The sequence below is a fragment of the Anguilla anguilla genome, chromosome 15 (genome assembly GCF_013347855.1).
Source record: "Anguilla anguilla isolate fAngAng1 chromosome 15, fAngAng1.pri, whole genome shotgun sequence".
Lineage (NCBI taxonomy): Eukaryota > Metazoa > Chordata > Actinopteri > Anguilliformes > Anguillidae > Anguilla > Anguilla anguilla.
Window position 1 is genome coordinate 34906310 of NC_049215.1, and position 18112 is coordinate 34924421.

General features: G+C 41.1%; 1 protein-coding gene across 2 annotated transcripts in view; it reads left to right on the plus strand.

Moving 5' to 3' along the window:
- The window catches only part of fgf14 (fibroblast growth factor 14), a 182646-nt gene that overhangs the window by 10537 nt on the left and 153997 nt on the right, over positions 1 to 18112 (plus strand). The window contains exon 1 of one of the 2 annotated variants that reach the window (XM_035393257.1): positions 15793 to 16708. The exons of the other annotated variant lie outside the window; for it this stretch is intronic. Coding sequence (XP_035249148.1) covers positions 16501 to 16708 — 208 coding nt within the window. The 5' untranslated portion in view covers positions 15793 to 16500. Of the gene's footprint in view, positions 1 to 15792; positions 16709 to 18112 lie in introns of those variants that run through there. 2 annotated transcript variants of the gene reach the window in all.

Sequence of the window (18112 nt, forward strand, 5' to 3'; positions counted from 1 at the left end):
CCTTATGCACATTTAAATATTATGAAGGCTTCAGTGCTTGATTTGTAGCGAGTCTTCTAATTAATATTTTACTACTTCCTGAAGATATACTTCAGAAACTGTTGTGAATTTAAATCTCTGCATTTGCATTTTCTGTATTTGAAATGCATTTGACAGCAACGCGTCAGGGATCAGGGGTTCAATACTGTGTGGAACTTTCTGTACTGCGATCTCTCTGCAACCCTCTCTCTGCTTTTCCTCTGTCTGAATAAACTGGAGGAAAAAATACATGAAGGGGGCGGACTGTCTGCTCTCCTAGAAAAGAAATGCTTGATATAGAAAATACTAAATATATATTCAACCCAGTTCTTGTATAGCGCAGACCTGTGTTGGAGGGGTCAGTGCAGTAATAAGTGTGGGGGATGCTCTAGAAAGACTCTGGTTTTCAAAATGCTGACAATATCAGTTTTTTTTAAAACTGGCGAGACCATAGTCATTCCAGCCCTGTTGGGGATTTGCATTTAGTTTCCAGTTGCATGAATAAACTGTTTAATCGGTAAGTGGTGAAACACTAAGTTGGATGGATGAAATAGACCCATTCCCACAACTCATTCTCATTGCTGCACACCCTCTGTAAAAGGACATAGTCATATCAATAAGCTGTGGTCAAAATCTGAACATACAATGCCTATTGGGCAGGTTTATAATCAGTATATCAAAGGGAAGATCTAGTAACTCGTCAGAGCAAGTTCACAAGTTCTGAACAGGCTAGTTTCTACTCCAGACGTTAAATGAGCAAATCTGATAATTAATTAATGATATACATTAATTATAAAGGTACTGTGGACAATTAATCATTTGATTGAAGAAGAATTGGAAGTGGGTCAGACTTATTCAGTAGCTGAACAGTTACTAGAGGCAAGGTAAGGGCATGGCTGTTCTGTCTGAGTGCTCAGCACAGTACCAGCCCATGTCATTGCTGTACTTAACACTGTTAAACCCTGAGAGCTGTACTGCTTGAGTGCTCAGTATAGTCCCCCCCCCCCCCTGTCCATCCCCCCCCAGCCTCTTCCCTCTCTGGATTAAAAAACGAATTCTCCTTCATTTATCCAGAAAGTCCCGTTGAGATACAAGATCTCTCTTACAAGACGTGGACCAGACAACAGCAGCAACAACAAAAACACACAAGAACACACAGCTCATGATGATAAAGTGCTTTGAAGGAAACCAGTACAGTATATATTTTTAATGGGGGAACCCAGTCCACACCTCCGTACCTCAGTAGCTGGCTTACAAATCCACTCTGAGTCTCTGAGCTTGGCTGTGCGCAACCAGCGTTCAGCTGACATTTATTCACCAGCCAGGATATCCTGCTACTACAGGAGATTTCCCTGAGGCTGCACCGAGGAGAATGGGACTGCCGTCTTCATTCCTACTGGTGAGAGCAGGACGTTTATCGATTTTTTGTCCTCAAGGTTAATTTTCTTCCCCCAAAAGAATCCCTTGTTCGGGATACGCTGTGTTTGTTTTAAAGAGCTGTACCATAAGTGCACATTTGGAGATGCAATAAAACGAAAATAAGCAGTTTAATTTCAACCTAGGGCTGTTCAGACATTATTTAGGCTGTGGTTTATATAATAATAATAGCATATGACAATAGTACAGATTTAAATATCAACACCACCACAATCATTTGTCTGTTAGTAACACAGGACATTTCTTAAGAAGTTTCACGTTTTGTTTATACAAAAACATTACATTAACAATGCCTTTTAAGATTTGAAAAGAATTGAAAATAGGCTTCCTGACTCACTAATTCAGTAGAAACATGTCTACACATCGACCACATTTCGCAATCGGCTAGATTTAGGTGTTCTTAGGGAATGATTGTGATTCTTCTACTGCAGTACAACACCCACCAAGTCAGACTGGGCCTTTTCATTACCAGCATTAGGAGATTGTATTTCACGTTCAGTCCATTTATACAGCTGGATTTTTACTAAAGCAATCCAGGTTAAGTACCTCGCTCAAAGGTACAATGGCAATTTTCCACCTGGGAATCGAACCTGCAATCTGTCTGGCGGTTGTAACGGTAATATAGCGGGGAAAAGTGATAGCATAGATAACCTTGTCTGGATTTCCCTGAAGATGACGGGTTATTACGAAACCTTAACTATCATCTGTGAAAATGATTGACGGTACACAGGTGTACAGTTAGTTAACTGTGAACATCACATTGACTGGAGAGAGTGCTTTTCCACAAAGAGGCATAAACGCGTGGACTCCGCTCCAGGGATTTGTAATGGAATTTGTGAAGGTGCTCTGGAGTCTTTTAAGAATGACTGACGGGGGGGATTCATTCTTGATTACAGGCCAAATGGAAGCCACATTTGGGCCTAATGGGTTGTTATACTTTACCATATATCGACGAGCATGTAAACACTATGCTATAAAGCGTTTTCTGCAGCTGTACAAACAGGATCCATCTTCACTTTTCACAAAATAAATGCAGGGCTGTCATCTGTATACAGCCTTGCTAGCGTTTAGCAACCAGTCCTAACCCTATCCACAAACTTGTTTTCAAGTTTTAAACTTTAAAATTGTTAGGAAGCGTGGGTGTTCATAGACACTTGATACATTACTCTCTGCCTTTCTAAGATGTCGGATGGGGTTTATCCTTAGCAGTATTAGCAAGTTTTTCTTACTTGACTTCTTGATCAATGAACAAATCAGTCTGCATCAATGAACAAATGAACACAATCTATTTTTGACCTTAATTTTACATGCATTTTGGTATTTAGTTTAGAATAGACCACAAAAAATTTTTGCCGAAATCTCACAGTGGACAACAATATTGCAGATAATACTTTTTTGTTTAGCAGTTTTTCTGCTACCTTTGCAATTGCAACAAACAGCAGAGCACTACTGCACCATACCGTATCAAGTATCTCAGAACCGTTGCTGTAAAACTGTCGCTTTTTCCTGCAAGCAGAGATGAATGAACCAGTGGCCCTGAAAATTGAACGACTTAACCACAATAATTTCAATACATTCACAAAAAAAAGAAAAAAAAGGTGAACAGTTACCTCAGCTGGGCACAAAAGTGACTCATAAGACGCGAGAGATCGTGGTGAACGTGTCAGAGAGAGTGTAAATCAGTGAGAGAGAGGAGTGTAAATCAGTGAGAGAGGAGTGTAAATCAGTGTGAGAGAGAGGAGTGTAAATCAGTGTGAGAGAGAGGAGTGTAAATTGGTGTGAGAGAGAGGAGTGTAAATCGGTGTGAGAGAGAGGAGTGTAAATCGGTGTGAGAGAGGGGAGTGTAAAACGGTGTGAGAGAGGGGAGTGTAAATCGGTGTGAGAGAGAGGAGTGTAAATCGGTGTGAGAGAGAGGAGTGTAAATCGGTGTGAGAGAGAGGAGTGTAAATCGGTCTCAGAGAGAGGAGTGTAAATCGGTGTGAGGGAGGGGAGTGTAAATCAGTGTGAGAGAGAGGAGTGTAAATCGGTGTGAGAGAGAGGAGTGTAAATCGGTGTGAGAGAGGAGTGTAAATCGGTGTGAGAGAGAGGAGTGTAAATCGGTGTGAGAGAGGAGTGTAAATCGGTGTGAGAGAGAGGAGTGTAAATCAGTGTGAGAGAGAGGAGTGTAAATCGGTGTGAGAGAGCGGAGTGTAAATCGGTGTGAGAGAGAGGAGTGTAAATCGGTGTGAGAGAGGAGTGTAAATCGGTGTGAGAGAGAGGAGTGTAAATCAGTGTGTGTGAGAGGAGTGTAAATCAGTGTGTGTGAGAGGAGTGTAAATCGGTGTGAGAGAGCGGAGTGTAAATCGGTGTGAGAGAGAGGAGTGTAAATCGGTGTGAGAGAGAGGAATGTAAGTCAGTGTGAGAGAGAGGAGTGTAAATCGGTGTGAGAGAGAGGAGTGTAAATCAGTGTAAGGGAGAGGAGTGTAAATCGGTGTGAGAGAGAGGAGTGTAAATCGGTGTGAGAGAGAGGAGTGTAAATCGGTGTGAGAGAGAGGAGTGTAAATCAGCGACCCCTCGAGCTCAGCCTGCCCGTGACCTCACGGTGGGATTCGGCGCTCTTGTTAACAGTGACTCATCCTCAGCGTGCTGAGTCGTGCTCTGGGGCTCTCTGGCGAGGCCGGGCGGCGCGTTGTTATGCCTGTTCAGTGCATTCTGGGTAATGCTTGTAGAGGAAACAAGGTGAAGCCAGGGACCCTGCATAACTTAATAACCCCCCAAAGGAAAATTAGATCATCATCCCGAACAGTGTAATGCGTAATAATAACAAACTATAGGACAGATTCAAAATTAGATTATCATCACTAATCATCACTCAACAGTGTAACACAATAATAATAAAATAAACCACGGGATAGACATGACTAAGGCAGACACACGTTGTGCTGTAGATGGACGACAGAACCAGACCACTTTGAGTCACTATTACAGTCAGTTAGAGTCAGAAAAGGCCAGATGGATCCAGCGAAGACAGCAATACAAAAAGGGTCTTTTAATATATCTTGTTATTTGTATATGAATGTCACTCTGCCAAAGAAATTCTTTCTTTTGATGAAGAACCATAAGCCTTTGGAATCAGCAGAATAGCATGAAGACTAGAAAACTGTCTATCATAGAAAAGCTAACTATTTAACTATATATTTATAATGAAATATAATGGAATATAATGAAACTGCTGACGCACACACCATAATCAAAAACAGCTGGGCTGGTCAAAGAAGGAAGCTGCACTTGATGACAGAAAAATCATCAGCTGGGGAAAAAAAAATCTGTTAAAAAAAAAAAAAAAAACCTCAATTTATTCATCAAAAATCTTCAGAAGTGGGGTGAGACCATCACACCTTTTACAAAAAGGACTTTGACTGCAAAAGATTATGAAGGCTACAACACGAGATGCGAAACCCTCATTTGCACCAAAAACAAGATTAGAATTTGACTGGATAAAGTACAGAAAGCAGATAAATCTGCAGCCAGTAGATTTAAGAGACAAAAGGCAAACCCTGACAAAAGTGAAAAGTGCGGAGAAAGGAAGAACCGGCAGATAATCTTTCTGAAGCTGCAGAGAGGACCTTCTTGTCTGTGAAGCATGTTGGAGGTAGTGTCATTGTAACATGCATTACATGTACATTACAAGCATTTAGCAGACGCTCTTATCCAGAGCGATTTACACATTCACATGCGCACAGCATTTACATTGCATCCATTTATACAGCTGCGTATTTACTGAAGCGATGCAGGTTAAGTACCTTGCTCAAGGGTACAACTGGCTCACTCATCTTCATTGAAGATGCAGCCAATGGCGACAGCAGCAGGTTGAATTTGGGATCATATCAAAGTAAGAAACCCAAACAAAGGGGGCAACAACGGCTGAAAATGGCTGCAGAAAAAGCTTGGCAAGGAAGATACCCAGAACTTCAGTTAACGTGAGTTGGCCACAGGCTCAGTGATGTCATTGCATGCCAGGGACATGTGACCCAATACCTAACTTAGTTCTGTGTTAAAAAAAGTATTAACATTATAAAATGGTGAAAAAAGAATTAAATAAGGGGGCATCAAGTTTTGCCTCATTCATCTTTTCAAGTGTCAAAATATTAAAAAAATAACAAGTGTAACCATTGCAGTGTCCCAACATATATCGAGGGCGCTGCATTTCTTAAAACACAAATTAAATGCATGTGCATGCTCACGTTTGGACACCACATCACACATGATTTCAGACATGACCAATCAAATATGCAGAAACACTCCAGTTGGTCAAATGCAACAAGAGGGTGCAATTAAAACAGCTGGAGAAGTCATAAATAATTTAACGCAATTCATTAAGCATGGGATTACGAGACGTGGGTACAGTGTTCTTTCAGGTCATGATAATTAATTTTTTTCTAACGCATTTTTATTTTTCTTAGCCATTTTCAAAAGAAGTCTAGATCTCTTCTGATTGGTCCGTAGCTGTCTGCGTTTTGCCCGAAGGAGAAAAGCTGCTCTGAGCCTGTTGGGTTTTGATTCACACTTTTCAGCAGGAAAGCTGGTGTCTCTGTGAGATCAGAGACCGTGCGCTGGGATTGGCCATTTTGTTTTGAAGCCCCAGATATGAGGTGCTGGTACTGGCACTGGCACCGATCACCATGCAGGTCACATTACTTCACACAGGCTCACAGTCGGCACGCGGGTGCTGCCCGTGTACAGTGTCGGGGAAACTACTCACAGTGCAGCTGCGCAAACTACTAATTACTTCACACTGAAAGCAGCTGAACTACAGCCAAGTTACCCTAGAGAAGTGTCGCTTGCAAAACTGCAGTTACTCAAAAAAAAAAAAAAAAAAAACGTAGTTCAAACTACTTTATAAAGCGATTATCAAAAAAAGTATCATTGTCATGTTCCCCAGACACAAGCAATGCCTTCTTTTTGCTCACAGTGAGAGCAGCTATATTGGCCACTATAGTGGAGTTGAAGTGCTTCTCACCAGTCAGCATTAGAGGGAAAAGTCCATCAAAGCGGCTTGGTGAAAAAAATGATTTAGGGCCAAAAGTAGTTGGTAGTTCCTGTAGTTAACTATACCTCAAAATGACAAAAAATAATTAACTACTGCAACAACTAAACAAATTTGAATGTAGTTGAACAACCAGCAGACTGCTGAATAATGTAATTAAACTACTAGGTTAACTTTAACTACATACTATACTCCCCAGCACTGCTTGTGCATGATGCAACTGTGTGGTTTCTATGCCATAATGTAGTGTAAAGTTGTTCTGTGTGGTCCCACTGTGGTCCCCCATGCCCTAATGTAATATAATGTACCTCTGGGCACTGATCTTTGAATGAGCAGCCAGCACAGTACTGACATCATCGCCCTGTCTCTCTGGAGTGATGAATATTAATTACTAAATGCGAGCGAGGCCATGCTTATAATGTGTGTGGGATTGATAAATTTATTATATTTTATTCTCATCCTGTTACTCATTACAGTATGTGGGTGTGCGCACAGCTCTGGATAAGTAGCTTTAAGGGAATAATTTTGCAAGTAAGAGAGTGGCTATGGCACATTTCATTGTGCATGTTACTGGAAGAAACATTTGCAGAATAATTAAAATACTAACCTGCAGGGGTGAAGGAATACTCTGAACTATGTCCAGAAGATTAGTGTGAGACTGTGAATGCTAACAGTAGTTTTAACAAGGCTATTATTACTGGGCTGAGCCTCTTTAACTGGAGTCTTAATTCCTGTTCCATAGATGTAGCACACTGACTTCTCCATTTCAGACATAACATTTGTATTGTAAAACAGTAAATCTCACGGCCTGTACTCTATGCAGTATACGGCTGAGCTGTAGGTGTTACAGGTATACAGGTATACAGGTATGGAAGGTGTAGCACAGGACCATAGCCCAGCCCTTCTGTGCTCCAGCGTTCCTGTACCACTTTAGGGTCACACATGTACCTCCTGTACCACTTTAGGGTCACACATGTACCTCCTGTACCACTTTAGGGTCACACATGTACCTCCTGTACCACTTTAGGGTCACACATGTACCTCCTGTACCACTTTAGGGTCACACATGTACCTCCTGTACCACTTTCATGTTACACATGTACCCCCATCCAGCACTTGTATCGCTATCTTCATGTTGTAGCTCGTTGTTATGCCTCCTAGTTTGACTTAGCATTGCTCTTCTGACCTAGCCTACGCTTACCGCTTGAATAAGACCTAACGTGTTCATGGGAATGAATAACTGTTACATCATGAGTATTGTACCTTATCGGACCAGTGTTCTGTGGTTGTTCCAGTGACCTTCGGTATGCACTTATTGTACGTTGCGTTGGATGAAGGTGTCTGCCAAGTAAACGTAATGTCCAGCGCTGTGTATTGGTTGCTGGGGCACAGACGCCATGGCGACTGCCGCTTAAAACGCCAGGACCAGGGCGGGCAAACGTTAGCAGTGTTGCGGCGACAAGTGGCAGCTGGGGGCTGGGGGGGTTAGGGGGGTTAGGGGGGTTGGGACCTGCTGGGCAAAGGAGACAACAGAAAGCTTGTTCAACACGCATCCTGTCTCGTGCCAGATGCTCTGTCCTTCACAGAGCAGCACGGGGACGTGGCGTTACACTGCACTTAGGGCACTGCCCGTTTTAAAGGGCACAGACGCTGCCCATGGGGGCACAGACGCTTCTCATTTTAAACAAAACGCACGTCTGGTTCAGTTTGGCAAACTGCCATTTGCGTAGAACAAACACTGTGTTTTTCTCTCTCTTATGTTTCATGTTTAAACTCCTTCAACACCGACAATGTCCTCAGTATATACAACAAACGTTCTCCTTTTAAAATAAAAATCATGAGGGATTTAGCAGCAGAGTTTGATTCGGGGTCAGATGGTGAGAGTCTGTTTCTTGTGGGAGGTTTTGTCTTTCATTAGTGTGTCTCATGAGAATCATTTCTTTTGACACACAGCCTAAAATCAGTGTTTGCTTTTACTTGTAACACTTCATGAGTTTAATGCAGCAGTTCTTGAAAGAGAAAAGTTAAATTCAGCGATTCATAAGAGCAAGACTTAATTTACAGTAATTTCCTTCTTACCTGGTGACTCTCGGTGAGTGCCGGCTTTGTTTGAGGTTTCCAGCTGATCCAGGTTGATTAAACTGTTTTTTAAATTTATTTTAATGCTGACACAGAATTGGCTTCTCCATCAGCTGTAAGTCAACTGTAATGAAAGGGAACTGTACTGTTAACAGAAAGGTACGGTTGAAACGTTTATGCTTCACTGTATTCCTTAAACAAGGCGGGAACAGAGACACGTATTCAGCCTAATGTATTAAGACCAATTAGCCGATCAATTGGGCCAGGAGCAATTCATTGAGGAGCTGTTTAAACTGAAACGAGACCTCTTAGACCGTCTTCGCTTTAAAGGACAGAGGTAAACAAAAACGCGCTGAACATATTTGGAAAGTGTTCGTGTTGGCACAAATGCACCAAAAGCCCGTCCTGTCTCAAATTATTTATTGGGACCGTAGGGGAGGGAACAGGGCAGCACTCATTTAGTAATTCAGCGAAACTGAACTGGATTCACTGAGATTTCTGTTGGAAAGGAATCCTTGCCCAAGGGTTATGTGACTGCTAAATAATGTCTTGGGCCTTCGAAGTAACTCGGAACTGTGGTTGATATACAGTATTATGCCAGTCCAATTTTGTGTTTCTTCTGATGCATTTGAAATATTAAATTTTTATGGGAGATAAATTCCTTGGATGTAAATGTTAAATAAATGGTGCAAAATAGTGAAGTAGTAGTAATAGTTTCCAGTGTAAAAAAACCTTTATATTATGAAATGCTTTTCATAAAATGGGCAGCATGAATCCATACAAATTCACCACTGAGCTCTACAAAACTAAAACATTAGAGAAATAGATTAACCAAAATGGCAAGTGCTTCCCACTCATTTAGTACCAATATCATTTCATTCATTTTTATTCAAGCCTGTCAATATTATTATTATTTTTTTTGTAAATGTAAAGTACAATTTGAAAGCTGCTAGATCATTATTTGATACTTCAAATGTTGCCATTTCATGTAACTGTGGTCCAAATTTGACTGCGTCATTTTTTTTTCAGGATTTACAGTATTTAAATTCAATTTAAGCAGAAACTGTCTTGTTTTTCAAAGTGGCCCACCTCCCGCTGAGCCAGTTTATCACAGACAAGTGAAGAGGCACTGGTTTGACAACAGTAGCTTGTGAGAGTGTATTAATCTTGTCATTTGGACAGTTGGAAATTCAAAACATGACCCTTCAATTAAGCTGTCTGCTTGCATTGCTGCATTCTTCTAATTCAAGACTTTTTTATTTATTTATTTTTTTAAAACTTGTGGCGTGTGACGATGACAGGGTACTTTGTCATGTTTTGGTCGGGTACATATTGGTGCGTGAACAGTGTCAATGGCTGTATCCCAAGCAGCTTGTTGCACGCAGATGATAATGAGTCAGTTGGATGCAAAACTGTCTGTGTGCATTAAAGTGCACTTATTGTGGATACAGGGCCAAAGAAAAGGCCAAGTAAGAATAGAAAAAAGCGTTTGCACGATACTTGTAATCGCAGTGTTTACAAACACAAGGAGACCCAGTAATTACTCCACTACAACCTGTAATTTATTTGCTAGATCAGTCTAGTGGCCCCCAATTTAAACCATCTTTTACTTACACTGAATGTACTGAAGATCAGGAAGTGCCTGTTTATCCTCTGCACGGTGGCAGATCAAAACTGGCTGATGAATAAATTAGGTTTTTTTACTTTTTTTATTTTTCAAAATATCTGAATAAGTTACATTACATTTATTTGGCAGACGCTTTTATCCAAAGCAACGTACAAAAAGTGCATTTCATGGTCACGGACAACTAAAATACACAGGTTCAATAAGATCCAATACTTATTTTGTACAGCTATTTCTAGCCAAGAACATAAGTAGACTAAATGGAATCATTACAGGCATTTAGCAGATGGTCGCATCCAGAGCGACTTACACAACTTTTCAAATAGATTTTGCATTGTATCCATTCATACTGCTGGATATATACCAATGCAGGTTAAGTACCTTGCTCAAGGGAAAAATGTACCGAGGAATCGAACCATGTGACATGCTTTAGGTCACAAGCCCAGCTCCTGACCCATTATACTACAGTGTTAAGTCAGTGCTGTTATTCCCCTACAAAAAGTGAGCATATGTACACAGTAAAACATGCTAAAATAAGTAACACACTTTTAAATACCGACTCACACTATATACATTATAAAATATATATTATTCCCACCTACATACACAGTAAATCACTGCATGCATGGTGCATAATTTATAATTCCAATATAGCTGCAAGTTTTATAGTTCAATGGTAGTAAAAATAGAAGGTCCACCAGCAGAGTTTGGGATTAGTAGGCAGAAGTCTTCCCAGCTGGAACTGTGGTGGCATTGACAGTCTCTAAGCAACTATGGGTAAACAATACTGAGTAAATCATTTAACACAGTTAGCATTTAGCTGCAATGTCACTGCTAGCTCAGAAGCATACTTGTGTTTGTTTTAATGAACATATTATTACTAATATAAACACATTTAATAGCTGTACAAAAATATAAATTCTGTTTTTAATGCTGTTAGGACCCTATTATTCTTTAGTAAGAGCTATAGCTCATAATAAGAATGCCTCAGTTTACATGAAGCTAGATCTCAAAATATCATGGTCCTCTGTGTTATTACAGACCCCAACACATCATTCTGTTATCCTACTATGGTAAAAAAGCAAATAAGTCAAATTTGGTCAGCACATTTATGCGCAAATATAAATAATATATTTTTAAAAATAAAATAAAAAAAACATGTTGAAAACCACACCAGAGGCCAAAGGATATGAAGTGGTGGGTAGCTGTGGACACGGTGAAGATGACAATTTTTACTTTTTTACCTATTTATGCAATTTCACAGCTGCTGGTGCTCTTTTCCTGATTGTCAGCAACTTTTCACCAAAAGATTACAGCTGCCAGACCACACAAGCTGACACAGAACCCAGGGGGATTCCCCTAAACACCACGTCCACGTTAGTGGACTCACTCTAATCCAGGGCAGCTTGGCCTCTCTTCTTTTTACCTTGTAGTGGTTTACACAGCTGGTCATTTACTGATGCAATTACAGATACCGTACTTTAAGGGCACAACAGCAGTTGTGCCCCACCTTGGAGTCAAACCCGCAACCTTTCCATCACAACCTCAGTTTCCCCAGCCATTACGCCTACCCATTATCGAGGACGTTGTATAGCGAGCTCTATAATGCAGGCCAAAAACCCCAAAACATGCAAGTAAGCAGTTATTGGGGGATCGTGATGTCTTTGATAACTTTCCACTGGCTGTAAAACAGGAGTGTGCGCTTAGCGGTATCCGTGTTATTTTCACGTGAAATGGAGAAGGCTAGGAAAGGATTGTGCGATTGGTGTGATTGGTGGGATTCTGCGATTACACTCTGGGTGAAGCTGCGGACGCACCACCGCAGCAGTGGGGGACTCTCTCTGGCTCTCCGTGCGTAATAACGCCCCGGGAGACGCACAACTGTGACATCATAAACAGATTGGAACGTTGAGGGGCCCGAGCAGACCCGGCGGCCTTCTGGGAGCTGGAGTCCAAAAACAAAGTGGCGTGCGTAACAGAGCAGACCGGCTGCGCAGTGTGATGGTTTGGCACCTGCCCTTGCAGTGCAAAGGCTGCGTTCCTCGATGGGGTGCAGCTGTTGCACCCTGATAACCCTTCTGCCCATAAGCCAGTGGTTCTCAAACTTGATCCCGGGAGACCCCTGTGTATCCAGGTTTTTGTTTGAGCCAATCTCTTTCTCAATTAAGGTTATTTGCACGGTTTAATTTTTTAAATAATTATTCCCCCAAGGCTTGTTAACACAATGCAGGTTTGGCTCATTATTTCATTTGTTTTATCTTTAAATTCTTCATTATCTACCAAATGCTTAGTTGTAGTGGCCATGTGTCCACATTTTCACCAATCAGGAGCCTATTGATTAATCTCTTGTTTTTTTATTACAATTTTTTATCGCTAGAATTCTTTTTATTTTATTACTATTTTTATTGTCTTTTTTTAAATTTATTTACTGTTTTCAGTGTTGCTGTAACACTTATAGATCTTTCTTATCTTTACTATGTGAAGCACTTAATATGGCAATCTTGCACGAAAGGCATATAAAACCAAAATCAAATCTGTTTATTTATAATCTTGCTTTATGTAATCATTTGCAAAATAACATAATGTGAATATGGGACTTATAGACTTCATGGCACGCATATCTATTTCTGACATAATGTGGCTTAAGAGAGTAAATAATCCCTTAAAACGTAAAAAGCATAATTAAGAACAAAAAATTATAGCTTGTTAAAATTGTGAGATTGCAATTGTGGTTGGAACAAAAATTGACATACACAGGGGTTCTCCCTGGACCGAATTTGAGAACCACTGCCTCAGGCAAGGTACTTAACCTGAAGTGCTATAAATGGATTGTATGCAAACATATAATTTGTATAAATTGCTCTGAATAAAGGCATCTGCTAATTGCTTAAATGGGACGTCGGACATGGGAGCATGCCAAGCAAACGGAGGAGGGGCTTTGTTTATTAAAATCTAGTTTTGTCTGAATACAAAAAGTGATCTACTAAATCTATCAGAGCCACACCTCTACTAAGGCAATGATGAAAAAAATGGTCCATTTGCCATAAACACAGGTGTATATACGGTAATCTGTAGGTGAGCCGCTGTCCGTGGTCCTGAAAGTTTCCTAGCAATTAGAAGACGGCAGGGTGCTAATCTACTGCTCAGAAGAGGGAGGAGCTCTGCTCTCTGCACCATCAGCACCCCTCACCTTTCACATTAAAGGAGAAATCACACATTTTATGTTTATTTATTCATTTTTTTCACAAAAACTTAAATTACATTTTGAGAATTTACTCAGAAAACCCTGTCGATCCTTGTTCATTTCCCTCTTACATGTTTGCATTGTTGGGCAGTAAAGCGGAGTGACTGCTATAGTCTTTGACAGTCGCCATTTTCAAAACTTTAGCATGGAGAAGCAAGCTCATCTGATTGAATCAGTTAATTAGTTATCAAGAGCTCATGGGTGATCAAGCTCAATGTGGAAGATTCTGGCAGCTCTTGAAGCTTGTGGCTAGGTTTCCAATGAGCAGTGGATACAGAAATGCCTCCAAAGACCCTACACCCTCTTCGAAGCACAGCATATCATTCATCCAAATTATACTGTCAAAAACAGTGCAACCAGATTGTGAGCATATGTTATACTAATAAGGAAACCGGGAATGGAAAAGTCTTAGGATGGAATTGTTTGTATTCAAATGCTGTTTAAATGCTCTGCTTGCTGTAACAAAGCACTGTGGACTCAGTCAGCACATTAAAGATTTTATACCCAACCTGTTAATGCCATGTACTAATTTTCTCTTTTTCTTTTTAGCACAATAAATGACTGATAAGAGGCATTTCCATTTTGAACTCTATGCATCGTCTTGTGTATCCTTGCGCGCAAACTTTATGTAAAATGTTTAGGTTCTTCAACACAGCAGCTAAAAGAATGGGAAGGTGTGCCATCTTGAATCTCTCTGAAACGCTCTCATCCTTCTTCCCCTGTGAAAGAGGCAGTGACTTATATTTACAGATGCTCTTATCAAAAAGCAAGGTACATACTTTACATTTAGTCTATTTATACAGATGTTCTAGACATTTATAGCAATTCAGGATAGGTGCCTTGCTCAAGGGTACAAGAGGGGACAGCTGGGAATTGAACTGGCAACCCCAGAGATACAAGCTCAATTCCCTAACTATTACGCTGCACTGCCACCCACAGCTGGCTTGTTTTATATCCAACAGGGCAGAGTGCCGCATGAGCTAACCCTTTCTAGTTTGACTGGATGTCAGGCAGTTGCTCTTTTAGGCGTCCAGGCTCACTGTGAGAGCAGTTAATTTGAGGTCGCCCAGGTTGACAAAGCACTAGATAATCGATGACGAAAAGACGAGAGAATTCGGGAACGAGCAACTGGTACCTTACGGGTGCCTGTCACAAAAGTGGGTGGAGCTAGTGCTGCGGTAGTCCCTGCCAGTGTAAACCCGTGCAACCAAAACTGAGCTGCAGGAGGCCAACTGTGTCCTATACTGTTCTCAGTCAGTCGGCTAATGAGATGGCTTAGGCTTCAGTTTGCGACTATAGGGCACTTGTAGAAGCTCAATAGATAATGCATATCCAATATTTTATTTTCTAATAAAGAAATACAAGAAAAACAGACAAAAAACAAACAAACCGAGACGTATCACTGAGAAGATCCATGGTCTGACTTCAGACTCTTCCTGTCTTGCAATGTGATTATAAACCTTAGAAAACTGCAAAAAAGAACTTATAGCGATTTATACAGCGCGTTCAATTCACATTCGACTACTAATCCTCACAAAGTCCTTGTTGGGTTTACATTTTCTGCTTCGCTCGTGCATTCACTGGTTTGCAGGAAATATAAAAACATAGGCTACAGCATGTGTCCTACGTTAGGAAGGCGCTAAATAGGCTCTATTCTACATTATGGATTGAAGTTGGAATTAGGCTGTGCATACGCTACTGTATCGGTCGTTAGGGGCGAACATGTACGCAGGGCATGTTTTAGTCCCTCGACCGAATACGCATTGCACAATAACAGACACATCTGGGTCTTTGTCGGCCTGCGTGCACGCTCAAACCTTTTAACGCCTCGAGTCACGCGACAGAACGCACCTGTATGCGCTATCACTGTTACATTACGTATACCTTTGTTGACATTCTCCGCGTTTTGCTTGCAACCTTGTTTTAAAGTGAATGCTAGAACACTAACTTCGGCACGGTTTCCCAAATATTGTCTTAACTTTAGAAATGACCACACGAATACTGAATAAGACAACAAAAAAGGGAAACAACAAGAACGACTTGTTGATTTTTAAGGACTATATGTTGCCGCATTGTTACAGTAATCTTACCTTCTTCCCATTAGTCTTGGGTTTGGTGTAGACCTAAGTTTTGATGCAGTTCTTTAAATGCAAGAAATCTCTACTCAGGAATGCAACTGGCCATCGAAAGCGAGAATTGTAGTCTAGTCTTTCTATTGGATGTAATAAGATTTTTTTTTTTTTTTTGAAGGGACGTTCTATTTTTTGAAATCCCGAGCTGACTCTCGTTCATTCATCAGATTAGTGACAATATTTCGGCATTTCCGAAAACGTCTCCGTTAGTGACGGTGTTCAACCACGTGTTTACGTAATGGAAAGCCAATCTTTCAATTCAACCCCTCCTCCTCGCCGTCTATTTTCTAACGCACAGGTCCAAGCCGGAGAGAAATTCATGCAAACACAATTTCCGGACGCGCTACACTTTTGGAGGGGACAGAGATGCCAGTGATGCGTTGGTAATTTTTTTTATAAAGAAAAGAAACTAATGAGAACTAACCTTAAAGCGCCCGGGTTCGCGTCTGGTTTTAAAGGGAATTATCAAACCTCGGCTTGTCGAATGCCGACGTTTTTTAAACGATGAAGAGGGGGCTTCCTGGATATTGATCTCGGCTATCAGTGGGGTTTAAAGAAGAACATTGTGTGATCTGACTTCATTTGGGTATGTGTTGTTTTGTTGGGGCTACCGTTGCAGTCTTCGCATAGGATGCATCCCCTGTTGGTTTGATGCTGAGCTGATCCACCCTTCTTCAGACTGATGAACTAATAGGCAATGGTTTTCTCTCCGGAAGCCCTCCGTGTTTTACTGTTTTCACGTTAGTTCTGTTTGTTTACCGGCTGCACTCACCTCCGGTGCGACACATGCAATTTATAGAGTATATTTTTTATTACTGACTACCTGGGGGCGGTATCGTCATTCATACTCAGACGGAAAATAACCTTCGTTCAGAAGTCTACCGAAATATTTTACCACGTGAACGAAAACGCCGAAGATTGGGAAATTACATATTTTTCTATGGTACAATTCGTAGCCCCGTCCAGGAGAACTGATCCAATTGAATTATTATGCAACCGCAAGGATCTCTTCTTTATCAGGGTGTCTAAGCTGCTGGATTGCTCTTCGCCCAAATCAATGTGGTTTCTTTGGAACATTTTCAGCAAAGGAACGCATATGCTGCAGTGTCTTTGTGGCAAGAGTCTTAAGAAAAACAAGAATCCAAGTGGTAAGTAAACAGTGCATTGATTCTCTTCGCGTTGATTGCACAGTTATACATAATTTAGCAAGGGTGCTGGATCTGCAGTCGTGTTGGAGCAAGTGAATGCGGGGGGATCGGGGAATAACTTATCCCGTAGTATCACTGCTGGTGAGGCAGGGAGAGCTTGGCGTTTTAACACCATAGCGAAAAGACCTGCAACGGTACAGCAGGTTGACCGTAGCGCTTACAACTTTTTTTGAGAAGGCTCAGTCCGTATGATAGTAAATTGCTTTTAAATGTAATGAATAAATTAATAACACACACGGGGGGTCATCGTACCCACTGGTTTTCGTGTGGCCCTTCTTATACAGGTTTCATTTCTGGATTGCTGCTGCAGCATTTTTTTTTCCTGCAACACTTCTGTGTTTGAATACTCGCAGTGTTTTTGGCAAACAGACTGATTAAGCACACCTCTAAATGCTTTGTAACGAGCTATATTACCATTGTATATATTTTGTTGGCAAATAAATACTAGACACAGAGCAAAGAATCCCACATGTAGTGTATTTTAAGAAATGTAAAGCTTTAGTCGGAAGGAAATACATCCGTTCATATGCAAATACAAATATTGATTCAACTTTAGGGATAAACCATGTATTCGTATTCATGTAGATGATCAGTGCTTCAGCTGTGCTAGCGGTCTACCTCTTTTATTTACATCTGCGATTCAAAGCTGTGTAGAGAGCGAATGCGTAAAAGTGCAGATATTCTCTTCTCTGATTTAGAACACGGGTTTTCGACATTTCTAAATATGCTTCAAACAGGTTGTTGTTATGAATCGGAGAATAGATGGGACGAAGGCGCAATGGATGATTACTCTGTGTAAGATACGGTTTGACTCTTAAGTTGATGTGGTTGGCAGTCATAGGGATAAAAAAAGCTCTGCTTTCTTTCTTCGACGTTGGCACTGCAGTGTAGTAGATCATAGCAATTTTGCCGTTGCTGACACCGCACGATTGACGAGCAAAAAGATTTGATTTGCGAGTCCGTTGTGTGACTAGCATCTCGTACTGCACGTAGGAACAAAAAGGGGGAAAGGTAACCCAAAAATGTATCGTATGGCGGAAACGATTAGCTGATTGTTTAAGGAAAGACGCGCCCGTGTGGAAACAGCTGTGTGGATTTCTGGTGGACCTCCCCTTAGAAATGTGCTGCAGCAAAACACCAACTTCCAGAAGTATCACTCGAGGGATATCGTAACAAATGCTTTCGGTTATAAAAACAGAACCAGGCTTCTAGCAACTCCCCGTTTAGCTACATTGCAGCAGTCCGCACTTCTGCGTTCTAACCATCAACTGTAGTGCCGGTCAACATTGTTAAAATGGCATTATTCGAAATGCACTATCCACTGCGGTTTGAGGTTTTTACGCT